Source organism: Prunus avium, chromosome 1 (genome assembly GCF_965620075.1).
Source record: "Prunus avium chromosome 1, drPruAviu1.hap1.1, whole genome shotgun sequence".
Classification (NCBI taxonomy): Eukaryota; Viridiplantae; Streptophyta; class Magnoliopsida; order Rosales; family Rosaceae; genus Prunus; species Prunus avium.
This window is the reverse complement of record NC_142284.1, coordinates 38113606-38129049: the sequence shown is the minus strand read 5'-3', so window position 1 is coordinate 38129049 and position 15444 is coordinate 38113606. Positions and strand designations below refer to the sequence as shown.

The following is a 15444-nucleotide window of genomic DNA, read 5'->3' as shown; positions in this document are numbered from 1 at the left end:
ATGCATATGCATGCTTATTAGAATAATCTTTAAGCCTCAAATTACACCGTGAAAGTCTAAAAACGTCAATGTGATTTCCAAGTGACTCTGATTTCCAAGTTTCTGATGAGTGGCCGGACAAAAAATCTACAAAAGTCATCACTAGTTCTGTGATCATTTCCAGCAAGAACGTGATATTCTCTACACGTTTTAACTTTAATTAGGTTTTGAAATGCAATCAAATTCTTGCCAAAAGCAAAAAAATAAAATTGATCAATGCGATGGGACCTGATTTTCGAATTAATTAGGTTCAATACCACTTGTTAAAACGTGAAGTATATGTTAAAGTTGAAATTTGATCTTCGCATTTGGAGGAAATCTTGGGCATAATAATTAGCCAAGAATTGTCAAATTAATCATTCTCAACCATGACTCGTGGAGGAAATCTTTTCCTATAAGAAATACAAGAAAAGATTTCCTCTTATCTTCTCCTCAAAAAGGAAAAACAGGTCTCATATCTATATTTCAATACATATACTTTTTTTTATATTTTTATAAAGGACCCCTTTCATATGGAGAGGAGCGGTAATATACTAAACTCTCACACACACTACACGAATACTAGGACTCAAACCCAGGATCTTGCCTGAGGGAATAAATACTCCAAACCAATACACTAGTGGGTTCTTTGCAATACATTTACACTCTTAATTGTCCAATTTATGTGAAACCTCTCTCTTTGAGGATTTGAACATATGATATTTAAAGGGTACTGATTTTTCCACTTCCCTTTTGTCCACTTACACTCCCTTTAAAAAAAAAAAAAAAAACTTTCTTAAATAAAATAAAAATAAATTAGAATGGTCTGTTTGGAAATGGATGCATAATTAAGAATGATCGGTAAGTCTACAAAAGTCAATGTGATTTCCGAGTAAATGTGAATTATATGTTAAAGTTGAAATTTGATCTAAATCATATTAGGTAGCCAATCTAAATCATAATCTAAAAGTCCTAAGAAAGGAAATCTATATAAGTGACAAGAAGGTTCTGCTCATCCAGCTTCCACTTTTTTATTTTGTAAATATGAATATGATCACCAAGTGGAAAGCTACTATGCATGCATCACGAAGTTGAAATTTTAATATAATATGTACAAATTAATCGATGAGAAAAATTCCAAGTCTAACTTGTGATCATTCTTTCATCCCATATCACCGCAAATTAATATGCACAATCAAACAAGAGTTGAACAACTTTTTGTTTTCTGGTCGACCTACACTCAGAGTATGAACAGAATCACATAATCAAGAATTTGAATTCGAATTCTCATCTATCTCTCACTCTTTATGTATATATATATAACCACACCATCAACATTAATCAAACACAACCTTTCTCTTACTAATTAACGCTATCGAGTTGATTAATTAGGATATGGGAAGATTAATGAAGGTTGAAGTTGAAGTGATCTCCAAGGAAATTATCAAACCATCTTCTCCAACCCCTGATCATCTACGCCACTACCAATTCTCCTTTCTTGATCAAATAGCTCCCCAAGTCTACAACCCTTTGCTCCTCTTCTATGAGCACAAAGCCAAGACACAATTCAACATCACTGAAATATCCAACCACCTCAAGAACTCATTATCCGAGGTCTTAACCCTTTTCTACCCTCTAGCCGGACGCATCGAGCACAACCAGTTCATACATTGCAACGACGAGGGCATCCCTTTCTTCGAAGCTCGAGTACTGGATTGCACACTCTCTGATGTTCTCAATAACCCTATCCCTGGTGAGCTCAACAAGTTCATGCCCTTCGAACTTGATGATATTACCAATTCATTCCCCTTAGGGGTCCAGCTCAACATATTTCAATGTGGAGGCTTTGCAATTGGTCAATGCATTTCTCATAAGATTGCTGATGGGTTGTCATATTTCATGTTCGGCAAAATTTGGGCAGCTCTCGCTCGTGGAGACAAAGCCAACATAAACCCTCCGGAGTTTATTTCATCCACCCTCTTCCCACCAAAGGAGTTTAATATTGCATATGATGGCGGCGTTGGCATCACAAAGGACAGGATAACAAAGCGGTTCGTGTTTGATGCCTCTCAAATAGAGAACCTCCGAGCAAGATATGAACACAATATGCACTTGAAAAAACGCCTAACACGTGTTGAAACCTTATCCACTTTTGTATGGAGTCGGTTTGTGGTGGCTACAAAGGATTGTACCATGAATAAGTTGTATAGGGTAGTCCATGCTGTGAACTTGCGTCCGAGATTTGATCCACCATTGCCTCAAAGTTCATTTGGGAATCTTTTTCGTTTTAGCATGACAGCTCCACTACGAAGTGGTGGTGGCAATGAAGAATGTGGTCACAGCGTGGTGATCCCGGTGGTACGAGAAGCAATAGGCAAGATAGACAATGAGTACGTGAAGAAATTACAAAAGCAAGGTGATGAGCACTTGGGTTTGATGACGAAACAGGCTGATAGTTTTAAGAGAGGAGAGATGGGTACGTTACTTAGCTTTAGTAGCTATTGTAGATTTCCTCTTTATGACAATGATTTTGGTTGGGGAAGGCCTACGTGGGTCGGCTCACCCGCACTCACCTACAAGAACCTTGTGCTTTTCATGGACACCAAAGAGGGTGGTGGAATTGAGGCATATGTTAGTTTGGAGGAGGAAGTCATGGCTAAGTTTGAATGTGATAGCGAGTTACTCTCCTACGTTGCCCCAACCGGTCGGGTGCTGCTAAGCTAAGGAAATAAATTTCCTTGTGTGTAACTATATGTTTGTGTTACAAATTTCCCTATCGATCTAACTAATATGTTTGTGTTATGTGTAACAAAATTATAATTTCAAGTTTTAATCTTCGAGCTTTTCTCAATTAAGGCCTACACTTTGAATATTAGTATGTACAAAGTCTAAAACAATGGGTTGCACTTCCATGATCACTTTAGCTGTGATTCACAAATTCTACAGCGTGTATTATAATAAGAATCACTAGCAAAGGAGCCCGCGCGATGCTGCGGGTTTTAAAACTTCGTGAAATGTGTACAAAGTCGTTCAAATATGTAGAGAAAATGGTACTATTTATATAGACATGGAGATCCAAATAGTTGCATCATGCTTTGTTTAGCAAGTTTAAGTTACAACAATGTAAACATATCCTAATCAGATCTCACTTCATATTCCAACAGCAGTAATTGAATGATCTAATTTTGACCACACAGCATAAAAACATAATAAAAAATCCGAATCAAGCATGTGGGCGAAGAAATGATCTCATAGTTCCTCAAAAAACAGCCATATACCACAACCTTACCAACTGAAAAAGACAATTGGGGCAAAGCCTCAATGAATGGCATGGATTCACTGTCACCTAACAATAAAGAAAATAGTTAGCTCTTGCATATAAACACAGAAAGAGAACAATGAGTCATATAACGTATCTATGTTTTAACTATCGCTTACCCACAGTCCCACCCAACTCTATAACATAAACATCTGCAGGGCACTCTTTTCCATCAACAGGAATGAGAGAAACTGATTCAATCCAGGTCTTAATGGAATTGATGTGTGGAACAACCTAAATCGAGTCAAACATGGCAGGAAGCCAGCCATCAGTACTCTATGCAAGTGAGAGAGAAAAAAAAATTAAAATAATAAAGTTATGAATTCATTAACATTTGTAATTTTGTATTATCACCTGAATAGTCTTTCCAAGGTAATCGCCTATCCCCTCCTTATCCAGCACAGACTGATTTCAAAAAATAAAAATGAGTCAACCCATTAAAAGAAAATATCAACATTTCATGAAGGGGATAGATGTTAGGAAAATATAAGCACACACACCTGATATATCTTCCCAGTGGTAATGTTGTTGTCCCTAGTAAGAGTCACATCTGGGAATCGTTCATAGTTGCTACGGTCTAAATCAACCTATTACGATTAAAAGTTTAGACTCAGGTTCAGCAACAGCATAAACCATTAAGATAGTATTTCAGGGGCAAGATGTTGTGTTGGCACTGGTTAAGTATGTATGTATGTATGTATGTGTGTATGTATGTATGTGTGTGTGTGTGTGTATATATATATATATATATATATATATATAAAGAGGGAAAGAAGTCCAAAGCGAAATACCTCTCCACCATCATCGAGAACAAAAACCTCTCCATGTTCAAAGGGATCTGCAAATTGTTGAACCAAAATCAAATTAATAAAGAAGAAAATTGAAGCATTTAAAGTAGAGAGAGTAAGAAAAGATGAAGAAAATTGATTTTGATTGAGGTGACACGAAGGCCACAGGCAAATCAATTAGGAAAAGACCAAAAGGGCGGTCCAATTTGCAACACACCGTCCCAAACGGAAATCAACGGCCCCAATTTCATCCTCAACAGCAAAGCCAGATCTTCCCACAAACGAAATTAATGGCCGCAAGAAAGCCAGATCAAGCTTCAACAGTGAAGCTCTCATCTGAGAAAAAGCCAACCAAAAAAGATCTCCCATCCCCTAAGAATCCCAACCAAAGGCAAAACTGGTTAGATTTTTCTGACACGTCATGGATAAACAGATTATTAAGTTTTAAAAAAAAGTCTATCACAAAATTTAATCAAAAAATCATAAATCTTATATGCCAACAAATCAAATAATCATATATAGTCACCTAATCCAACAAATCATTATCCACACACAAAATCATAAATATTCATCCAATCCAATAAATCGTTATCCACAAACAAAATCATCAACATTCATCCAATAACTCATTATAAAAATTTCAACTAACTAAAAATATTAGGCATTATCATCAATTAGGGATTTAGAGTTTAAAAATTACTTGAATATGAGCAGTAAAACACTTAATCAAAACAATAAACTTATGTTTTGGAATAAGTCCATTGCATTATGTCGTGTAATGGATGGTTTACTTGTAGCTTTACCATTAAGGGAAATATATCACACAAAAACAAATACTAAATTAAATGGAAGCAAACAAACAGAGAGTAAATAGGTTTCTACATATTTTATACAGTGTTAAATCAGATTTTTTATTTGAATGATCTTATATTGAAGCAACCATCTTTACCTTCCAGCTGAAAGACTCTGTTTTCTGAATACTTCAACTAGTAAAAAAAAATGTGTTACCAAATAAAGTAAAATTACCAGAGCATTCATAGCACCGGCTTTGAAGTTATGGTGATACTGGGTCTCTTCTCTCGAGCCAAATACACCAAAGTTGGCAACCCACACCCTTCAACATCAGCTGCATTGGGGTCTCTCCCATCAATTGCTATCTAAGAAAAGAAATTTTTTTGATCAAACACCAGTTAAATATCAGTGACCCTGACTTGCAGTTTTATGGTAAACTATCATACTTGAAGAATGGTGTCATGGACACGTCGCGATTTATATTTATCCCACTGAGAAAAGCCTTTATGTTTTGATCGTACTCCTTCTGAAATGTGGCCTAGCTTCACTGCATTTTCGATTTTATTCTCCATGTCCTTGTATAATTTCTACAGCAATAATTTCAGAAGGCAGATTAATAAATGTTTGTGATGGGCCTACCTAAATTTGCACCACAAAAATTTCAGAAAGTTAATTCAATTCTTGATATTAGTACCTTAATAACTACAAAATCTTTAGCCTGATTATCTTCAACTGCATCATCAGCAGGAACTGAGACAAAATAGGTGGAGTTTCAAGCTTACGCTCTTTTAATTTGCTCATCTCAACACTACTACAAAAAGGGCAAAAGACGACCATAAAAAGACTACGGTAGAACAAAAAACCGTCGTTGTTTTTAAAAAGACGACGGTAACAAAAAACCATCGTGGATAAGTGACTTAAACAACTAAAAAATGGAGATACTGTTGAGAATTTTTTTATAACGATGCACACAAATAAAAAAGTGTCGTCTTATTAAAAAGCTTTTCTTTAGAGTTAAAATCTGACCAAAAAACAACGACAGCAGGTATGACAAGCGTCGTCTTTTAAAAATCAAGTGTCCTTTTTTTGGTAAAGACATGGTTGTTTTGAAAGAACTGTCGTCTATTATATGTAAAGATGACGGTTTTTTTTATAAAAAAGGTCGTCTATTATTAAGTAAAGACGACGGTTTTTTTATAAAAAGGGTCGTCTTTTATGAAGTAAAGACGACCCTTTTTATATGAAAATGGTCGTCTATTATGAAGTAAAGACGACGGTTTTCATATAAAAAGGGTCGTCTATTATATGTAAAGACGACGGTTTTTTATAAAAAGGATCGTCTATTATAAGTAAAGACGACGGTTGTTTTATAAAAAGGGTCGTCTATTATATGTAAAGACGACGGTTTTTTTATAAAAAGGGTCGTCTATTATATGTAAAGACGACGGTTTTTTATAAAAAGAGTCGTCTATTATATTTAAAGATGACGGTTTTTTTTATAAAAAAGGGTCGTCTATTATATGTAAAGACGACGGTTTTTTATAAAAAGGGTCATCTATTATGAAGTAAAGACGACGGTTTTTTAATAAAAAGGGTTGTCTATTATATGTATAGACGACGGTTTGAAAAATAGCGTCGTTTGAAAAACCTTTTACGTCGCTTTTTAAAAAACTATGACGTTGTTATGTGTGTACAACGTCATTTTAAAGAAATCATGGTTTAGAAATGCGCTCTTCGATAATCATCGACGGAAAACCAAAAAACCGTCGTTAACAATATAAATAAACATGACACTTATTACATCTATACCCTAAACCCTAAACCCTAAACCCTAAACCATAAAATATAAACCCTAAATTATATATATATATATATATATATATATATATATATATATATGTTTAAATAATTTTAGAAAAGGGATTATGGTTTTACGGCCTAATATATATTAACCATAAACCCTAAACCCCAAAAATAAACCTTTATCCCCCTAAACCCTAAACCCTAAACCATTAAAGTATAAGTGAAGTTGTGATGACTCATGAAAACATTTTTCTTTTTGGTGGTAATTTAAATTTGTATAACTCAAACTTAATTTTTTAAAGCTTAAGGGGGAAGAAAATATCTCAATGACTTCATAGGAGTTGACGTTGCATTTTTTGGATTTATTTTAAATTTATTATGAATATTTCGAATTAAATAGAATAAAATATTATTAATAAAACCCACAAACCACGTCGGCATTAAGAAATTAAAGACGTTGTAAATCATAATAAACGACTTAATTTTAAAACAAACGAATGACGGATTATGTAAAGACGACGGTTTTTTATGAAAAGGGTCGTCTATTATATGTAAAGATGACGGTTTTTTTTTAAAAAGGGTCGTCTATTATATGTAAAGATGACGATTTTTTTATAAAAAGCGTCGTCTTTTAAAACACACTAAAAAAAGGCCGCTTAAGTGAATTCGCGCTCGACAAATTTTCAAATTTTCCCCCGTCTTTGAAAACCTTATCTCTCATTAACAAGCGTCGTCTTTTAAAACACGCTAAAAAAAGGCCACTTAAGTGAATTCGCGCTCGACAAATTTTCAGATTTTCCCCCGTCTCTGAAAACTTTATCTCTCCCTCCTTGAAACCTCCTGAGCTCCTCTCTTCTTGAAACCTCCTGAGCTCCTCTCTTCTTGAAACCCTCCTGAGCTATCTGAAACACTCCATCTCTCACCTTTCTACTCCTCATACGTACCTACCAGCCATCGACGCCATCGAAGCAGCGACACTGTCAACGCCATCGACGCAACGACGCCATCAACGCCATCGTTCTTCGCATCAGTCATCACTAGCCGCCATCGACGCCATATTCACAGTCAACGACGACGATGTCCTTGAAGACATATCTAGAGACCTTGCGAGATGGGAAAATCCTAGAACATCAGATCTGGTCTTCGATGTCACCTGAGGTTCGATGACAGATCTCCATCACGCCTTCTTGGTGAGCTCTCGCCATCCACGTCACATAAGCAACTCTAAGTTAGTCAAAATGTTCTTCTGTATTGTGTTACAAATGAACTTTTCCTGCATAAGCTTATGCTTGTATAGATGATGCATATTTTTTGTTAGTTAAGATGACCTTGAAAACAGATCTAGAGACCTTGCGAGATGGGAAAATCCTAGAACATCAGATTTGGTCTTCGATGTCGCTTGAGGTTCGATGACAGATCTCCATCGCGCCTTCTTGGTGAGCTCGCCATCCACGTCACAAAAGAAACTCTAAGTTAGTCAAAATGTTCTTCTGTATTGTGTTACAAATGAACTTTTCCTGCATAAGCTTATGCATATTTTTTGTTAGTTAAAATGACAGCAAGATAATGTAATCTTATTGTGGTTTTTGATTGCTCAGGTAAGATGACATGGCAAATAGGTGCTGCAGCTTATATCAAGTGCAGCTCAAAGGCCAAGATGACAACTTAGAAGAATATAAGATCCATTTGACCAAGATGACTTAGAACACTACTCCAAGATGACAGCTGAATGTGGAGAACAAGTACAAATTGTGGAAGATACAACAACCATAGGTTAATGCTTTGGATATGGTATTTTGTAATTATAGGTTATAATGTTATAAATATGGTATTTTGTATGGATATAGTAGGAATCAAGATTGGTAAACAATGTAATTACAATTGAATCTTCAAGTTTTATGAAAGAAATAATTTTTTAGGATATCTAAAATGAAATTAGTACATCATTTTTACAGATAATAAACGGTGATTTTTTGGAACAAAACCGTCTTTTTTAGATTTAATAGACGTCTTTGGATATAATAAACGACGGTTTTTTCAGAAAAAGGGTCATCTTTACATTTAAATAGACGACGGTTTTTTCAGAAAAAGTGTCGTCTTTACATTTAAATAGACGACGGTTTGTTCAGAAAAAGTGTCGTCTTTACATTAAATAGACGACGGTTTTTTCAGAAAAAGTGTCGTCTTTACATTTAAATAGACGACGGTTTTTTCATAAAAAGTGTCGTCTTTACATTAAATAGACGACGGTTTTTTCAGAAAAAGTGTCGTCTTTATATTTAATAGACGACGGTTCTATAAAAAAAAGTGTCGTCTTTACATTCAATAACGACGGTTTTTTCAGAAAAAGTGTCGTCTTTACATGTAATAGACGACGGTTCTTTTAAAAACCGTCGTTTTTACATATAATAGACGACGGTGAATTACCGTCGTAGTTTGACTTTCAAAAAGACGACTGTCGATTTAACGACGGTTTGAAAAAGAAAAAGACGACGGCGTTTCCCCGTCGTCTATTTCAATTTTTGTAGTAGTGCAATAGCATCAATTGACAATTGGTTGGTGTCTAGATACAAACATATATTAAGCTCCTAGGGTTCATTATCCACATGCTCAAATAGAGAGAGATAGAGAGAACTTGCCTATTTATAAGGTGATACTTTCTAAACTGCTTGATTAATACTTATGTACAGTTTATCTAATATATGATAACTTGGACAGGCCAAAGACATAACAGATTTAGGTACCTTGAAGGAGGCAGCAAAAATCTTCATTCCAGGTATATTGTAGCATGATTTCTGTTTTCTTAGCCTCTCTGATTCTGTAAACCAAAAACTTCAATATATAACTTTAATTTTCTGTAAGAGTTTATCTAAATTTACTTTCTCTTTGTCTTGACAACTCAATCAAACATTTTTTGGAAGCAACCAAATCAGAGGATCTATTCCCATGGGATAAGGAAACAGATATGAGTGTTAGCGGTGGTCTACTTTCTAATTTGATAGCCAAATTATTTTCTCTATTTAAGTGATACAACAGCCAAGTGGGAAGAGAAGTACCTTGTAATGAATTAAATAAAGTGGTGGTTCGATCTGTATAACCAATAAATCAAACTTAGTTGTGATTTTCAATTATGTGCAGGTGTCAGAGTAGGGTTATTGATTCTACTGGGGGCAATTCTTTTTAACATAAATCAAACACAACCCAAAACAATAAAATAAAAAAAAGATGAAAAACAATCACTATATCAATCAACAAAAACAATTAAAAAGGAAGATCAAAAGAGAATTTCAGTCCCAAAGGATGTTGACTTAAAGCGAATTTCAGATTTTTACTTAATATTTAGACCTCTTTATCAGTCCCAAATGATGTTGAAAGAATAAATATAAACAACAATTGAAATATTCATCAATTTTAATCTTCTTTTTTCTTTTTTCAAAACCTGGCTAAACAATCAAAAGTCACCCTAAACAATTAAAATCACAAAAGAACTATATTTACATGATTGTTGTCATCAAAGATTTGAAAATTCTCAGCTAAACTCAAAGAATTTCAATTCTCTGCTAAACTCCAAAAATTTCAATTCTCAAAATATGTCTGTTAATTGATGAAATAAAGACCAAAAGATGCGCTAAAAAGGTGAGGTGATGCATACCCGAAGACAAAGGATGCAAGAATTCGCAACCAAGAGAGATAGAAGATGCCTGAAGGTTGTAGAAGAATCTGTGAAAAATATCACAACGAACAGACAATTTCATAAACCGAAAGAGCCGCTGGATTCGCAGCTCGCCTCCCCAAACGAAAATCAATGGCCGCCAAAGCATCTCCAAGAGAGAACAGAAATCTTCCATCGCTGCCCCCCAACTAGCTAATTCGAAATCAACGATGAACTCCTGCTTGGAGTGAACGCATCGTTCCTTGGGAAGAAAGGCTGAAGGAGAAGGGGCAAAAAGGGAAGAGCAGAAAAGATTAAGTGGAGGGCATGTTCGGAAATTCACTATGAGGAAGAGAAAACAAAACGTGTAACAACAGTAAAATGAGGGGCAAAACCGTCACGTCACTATTCCTAAGCTATAGTCTAGGAATAGTGAAATCATGGATTCAGTTTTAGTATATATATAATTTAGGGTGAAGATTTATTAATATCAACTAAGATGGACATAGAGGGGCCCTGGTGTCCACGCAAGCATCGTTCCAAAGTCTCCAAAAGTAACTCCACATGAATGAGAAAAGCTAATGAAACATAAACACAACATGTCTCCCCCTGGTGGTTAAGAATTTGTTCTTGACAACCAGCTTGAAATATTGATAGGCGGTCCTTTTCTAATCAGTCAACCAGCTTGATATATTGATAGGCGATCTTTTTCTAATCAGTCAACCAGCTTGATATATTTATCAATTTCTAAGTGCTGGCATGAATCATGAGTCATGAGCTACGTAGTTTGGGCTAGAAGAAATGGAGGCTTATGTTAGCTTGGAGGAGGATGTCATGGCCAAATTTCGTTAACCTAATTCGGTTTTTAAAAAAAATATTGGCTGATAAAAGTATTATTATTAACTAATTGAAATCATTATAAATCTCAAACTATTCTATTTTCTTTATAAGCGACGCCACATATACATATACTTTTTCAATCCAATTTGAGAGAAAAATATTATGTTATTCGCAAAATTAAACGAAGACGTGCTTTATCTACCAAAAGAAAAAAAAACCAAAGATTTCATTTGTTTGTGGTGATTGAATAAAGACTTCCTACCATTGGCGGAGAAGTTGGAATGTGCCCCTCTGCTGGTGCACACAACGTGATCGACGAAATGCCTCAAAGAGGCCTTCTGTTTGCTGCACTGCGAGCCTTTTTTTTAATTTATAAATGTCCTGGTCCAAATGACATCATTTTGGAAGGGCAAAAAAAAAAAAAAAAAAAAAAAACGAGAACATACAATACAACAGACACAGCAACGCTCCACACGTCCATGGAAGATTCAGAAATCCCATCTCTATGCGAAGGTCAAGCTATCACTAGAAAGTATGTGTGTCCATTTTCTACAAATCTAATCCTTGAGGCATTTTTTTGTAAGATCTGTCTTTGAAATCTTTGTTGGTTGTTCAAGAAAAAGTCTTCCTCTTTGTTGGTTGTGCAAAAGACATGGCCGCAGCAGCATGAGTCCCAGGAGACGGGATGGGCATGATGAGCATGGCACTTGTGAGGAGTCAAGGAAGAAGAAAGAAAAGAAGGAGAAGAAGACTGATGAGACAGACCATCCAGATCCAAAGATTGCTGAAGCGAACAGGCTCCGTGCATCTCTTGGATTGAAACCTCTGAAGATGTGATAATGTTGGTTCACTAGTTCATGTTAATGCGAATGTATTTCAACTGTCTTTGGATTTTTAAACCATTGAAGTGATCTTCTAATCGAATAGGGATTCCTAAGAACTCATGGTTTATCAGAAACTCTATTCCTATCAGATATGGTAGCCTAATATAAGTGTTCTAGATATACTCACAGGCTTAAGGATTCCTACTTTGATAAGGATTAAGATTACCCGATCCTATAAGCATTAAGGTTATCTCTAGGAGTTTCTTGATGGGCAAAACTCCTAGAGAGATGCATATAAATAGGAGGCTCCTTCTAGAGCTGAGACACACACAAAACACGCATACAGAAAATTCACCCCATTAGAATTACTGCTGAAGGAGTTCTCGGCTTCTAGGAGAAAGTCTCTGGTTTCTGAAGCACAGTTCGATCTTCATCTTGTTCATTATGTCTGATGCAGGTTAGTTGGTGTATTACATGTTATATCTATTTAGCCTTACATGTGGTATCAGAGCTTTAGTTATATCGTGTTTTACCTAACCAATCTGATAAAGGAAATCTATGAATTTAAACTGGAAGTTGCAAGTTATATAGACAAGAACATGGTAAAGCTATAAAGAATTGACTTTAACATGTTCTTGACAATTTTTTTTATCAAGTTTGCAGTTGTCATGGGATAATTGAGCAAGCTAAAGCAGCTCAATCATTCCATGGTAACTGCATTCAAAGTATGTGATCCAAATTTGCATCATAGTTCAGAACATATTGAAAGGCTCTCCGTCCAAAGATGTGAGCAGTTTGATATAGCTTTGACTATGATGGATCGACATGGAATATGCACAATTATAAAATAGCAGAAGTTTTCCTCTATCCAAAGATGTGGACAACTTCTTGTTCAAGGAATTATATAACTGTTTATATTTAAATGTCAATGAACATACTTAAACTTTATCCAAAGATATGAGTTAAGTATGTTTAAGTTAAAGTCTTTTGGGGAAATTATTCACGGTATTACTGTTTTAAAACCTGTACACTCAATCACAATTCAATCCACTGGCTCCAACTACAAGAAATGGAGAGAAGATCTTGAAATAGCTCTTGGCTTATTGGCCTATGAAATGGTTCTAACTGAGGAAGCACCAGCCACACCAGCAGTTGATGCATCTGTCGAGACCTGGGCTGTGACACCCCGATCCAGTTTTAACCATTTATCTAATCTATTTAATTTATTTAATTGTGAAATTACAAATTTTGCCTTCGGAGTAAGGTCACGATAGTCACTTTTCGATTCGTAGGGATTTTTGGAATTTGAGTGGCACAATTGCATAGAACTCGTCAATATGAGTTCGTAGACACATAGTAGTTTTAACGAAGAAGTTACGATCAATGGAAGTGCAATGGCACAACTGTAAATATTTCAAAGTCAGATTTTTCAAAACCCTGATCAATCTCTCTCTCACGCGTTTGTCTCCTTTCCCTCTCCTCCTCCCCCGATCGACTCTCTCACCTCTCTCGCCACGAAACCAGCGCCGGTCCTTTGACCAACTATATTTCGCTTCTCCGACCACCTCCAGCCACAAAACCACCGCCAAAAGAATTGGCCTGGCCCCCTTCTTCCTGTTCCACCCCTTCTTCGACGAACCCACCCCCTCCTATGCCGGCGAGAGCTTGAAACAGGCCGGTTTTCCTTCGAAATTTTTCGGCGTCTTTGCCGATGACTCCGATGATAAATTCCTCAATCCGGGTATGTTTTCTCACCCTTTCAACGTGACCTAGCTGATGGTTTGGTTGGTTAGGATCGATTTCGAAGTATTGAAACTCAATTTAGAACCTAAGTTTTGACCAATTTTTGAACGCATGTTCCGGCCATTTCCCGACCAAATTGGGGGTGGGCCCAAGAGCAAAAGTTGCTCCTCTAGTTGTCACGAACACATAGGTATATGTATTGTTGAGTGTTTCGAGAATTTTTCAGTCACCGGAATTTTCTCAAGACACCCACGCGATGCCAGCATGTGTGGCGGCTCGTGGGCCATGATGTGGTGGCCCATTTTGTTCTAAAATGATCCCTATGTCGTCCTGAGCAAACAGTCGAACGAATTTACGCATATTAGGCAATATCCGAGTTTGATATGTTCGGAACGTTGGATTGGCTCTATTTCCAAGATTACGTAATCGGAGTCCCGGATACTCCAAATCAATGATTCAAAGATTATGTAAAACGGTGACCATCTGATAGTGTGATCGAGAGCGATCCAACTGCTCAATCGAGACCAAACTTTCAGAACAGGATTAGTAAGCTTGGTTGAACCCATAGGAACTTTTGCATCAGAAATCGGAGGTCGCGGGCCCCTCGGGCCCGGATGACCAAAGTTGGGAAGTTGGACCACTTGGTTGACCGAGCGTCTTCTGAGGTTATTTCACCTTTCGAAACACGTAGTTGGACCTTAGAAACTCCCCGTTCATGGTACACACACTTGAGTCCTCGGAAAACTAGGAGTTTGTTCTTAAAGTTCTCGTTCGAAGTATTTTATTTAATCTAGTCCTTGTATTCTTCAATAGGTACTCCAGCTCAGCAAGCTCAGCCAGCAGGACCCTCTCAGGGCCACATAGCGTCGGACTTTCTGTGAGTGGACTTTGTTTTGAACAAGCATTATTTTCAAGGCTTAACTACTTTTAAAGCTTTCCTTACATACTAAATTTTGTAAACCTATATCTTGGGATGGGGTTTAGTTAGAGTCAAAATAAATTGAACTTGATTAGAACTATTTTATATCGGGAGCATGAGAGTACCTCAGTTTCATATTGATCACGTATGAATGGTTTCAAGTGCATGTTTTTAGCATCGTTTTCCAAAAAGTGGGGTTAGTATGTTGTTTTCAATTATGATAAAACTTTATTTTTGTCCACTCACAAGTTTTCTATTTTGCGCCCCCCAGGCAGTAGCTTGATTTGAATCGAGTGGTAGAGCCGAGACTTGAACTTTCAAGCCCCGAACTTTTGTAGGATAACTTTTATTTGTCTCGATTTCCATTGAACTTTGTTTTCATTTGTAAATTGAATTTCTCTAAAATTGCTCTGTTATTGCCTATGTTAGGGTTTATGTAAGGCCGGAGGCCTTTTATGTAAACTGTGTGCTTTTGTATTGTGCATGTTGCTGGTTGGGTTAATTATTGTGTTTTGACACGTGGAACTTTTTTGGGAAAGTCCGTTTTTCAAGGGAGACTACCGAAATTTTGGTAGAAAGTCTCGATCCTATTCTCCTTTGTTTAATTGGAGAAGAGGTTGATGTTAGTAAGTGGGCTCGGCATTGGGTGGATGTTGGAAGAACCACAGGATTAGTCACAGATTTTGAGGAATTCGGGGCGGGTCCTGTCAAAGGCTAAGTTTGCAAAATGGACTAAGGCTAACAAA

The 15444-nt window shown here is 36.4% G+C and overlaps 1 protein-coding gene and 1 pseudogene across 1 annotated transcript; one reads left to right on the top strand and one right to left on the bottom strand.

Moving 5' to 3' along the window:
- The first annotated feature begins 1347 nt into the window (after nucleotides 1-1347).
- Nucleotides 1348-2869, top strand: LOC110772690 (stemmadenine O-acetyltransferase pseudogene; annotated as a pseudogene).
- Nucleotides 2870-2995: 126 nt separating this feature from the next.
- Nucleotides 2996-4402, bottom strand: LOC148297782 (uncharacterized). The gene is made up of 6 exons (XM_088253834.1): nucleotides 4343-4402; nucleotides 4129-4175; nucleotides 3838-3924; nucleotides 3692-3742; nucleotides 3457-3571; nucleotides 2996-3364 (listed from the first exon to the last, which is right to left on the bottom strand). Exons 1-6 carry the CDS (start codon nucleotides 4374-4376, stop codon nucleotides 3198-3200), a joined length of 501 nt encoding a protein of 166 aa, XP_088109960.1. The 5' UTR covers nucleotides 4377-4402; the 3' UTR covers nucleotides 2996-3197.
- Nucleotides 4403-15444: the final 11042 nt, after the last annotated feature.

Coding starts and splice junctions, on each gene's coding strand:
- LOC148297782 (XM_088253834.1), bottom strand. CDS start 4,376: ATGAAATTGGGGCCGTTGATTTCCGTTTGGGACG. Junction 4,176..4,342: donor GTTGATTTCCGTTTGGGACG/GTGTGTTGCAAA, acceptor AACAATTTGCAG/ATCCCTTTGAACATGGAGAG. Junction 3,925..4,128: donor TTCTCGATGATGGTGGAGAG/GTATTTCGCTTT, acceptor TAATCGTAATAG/GTTGATTTAGACCGTAGCAA.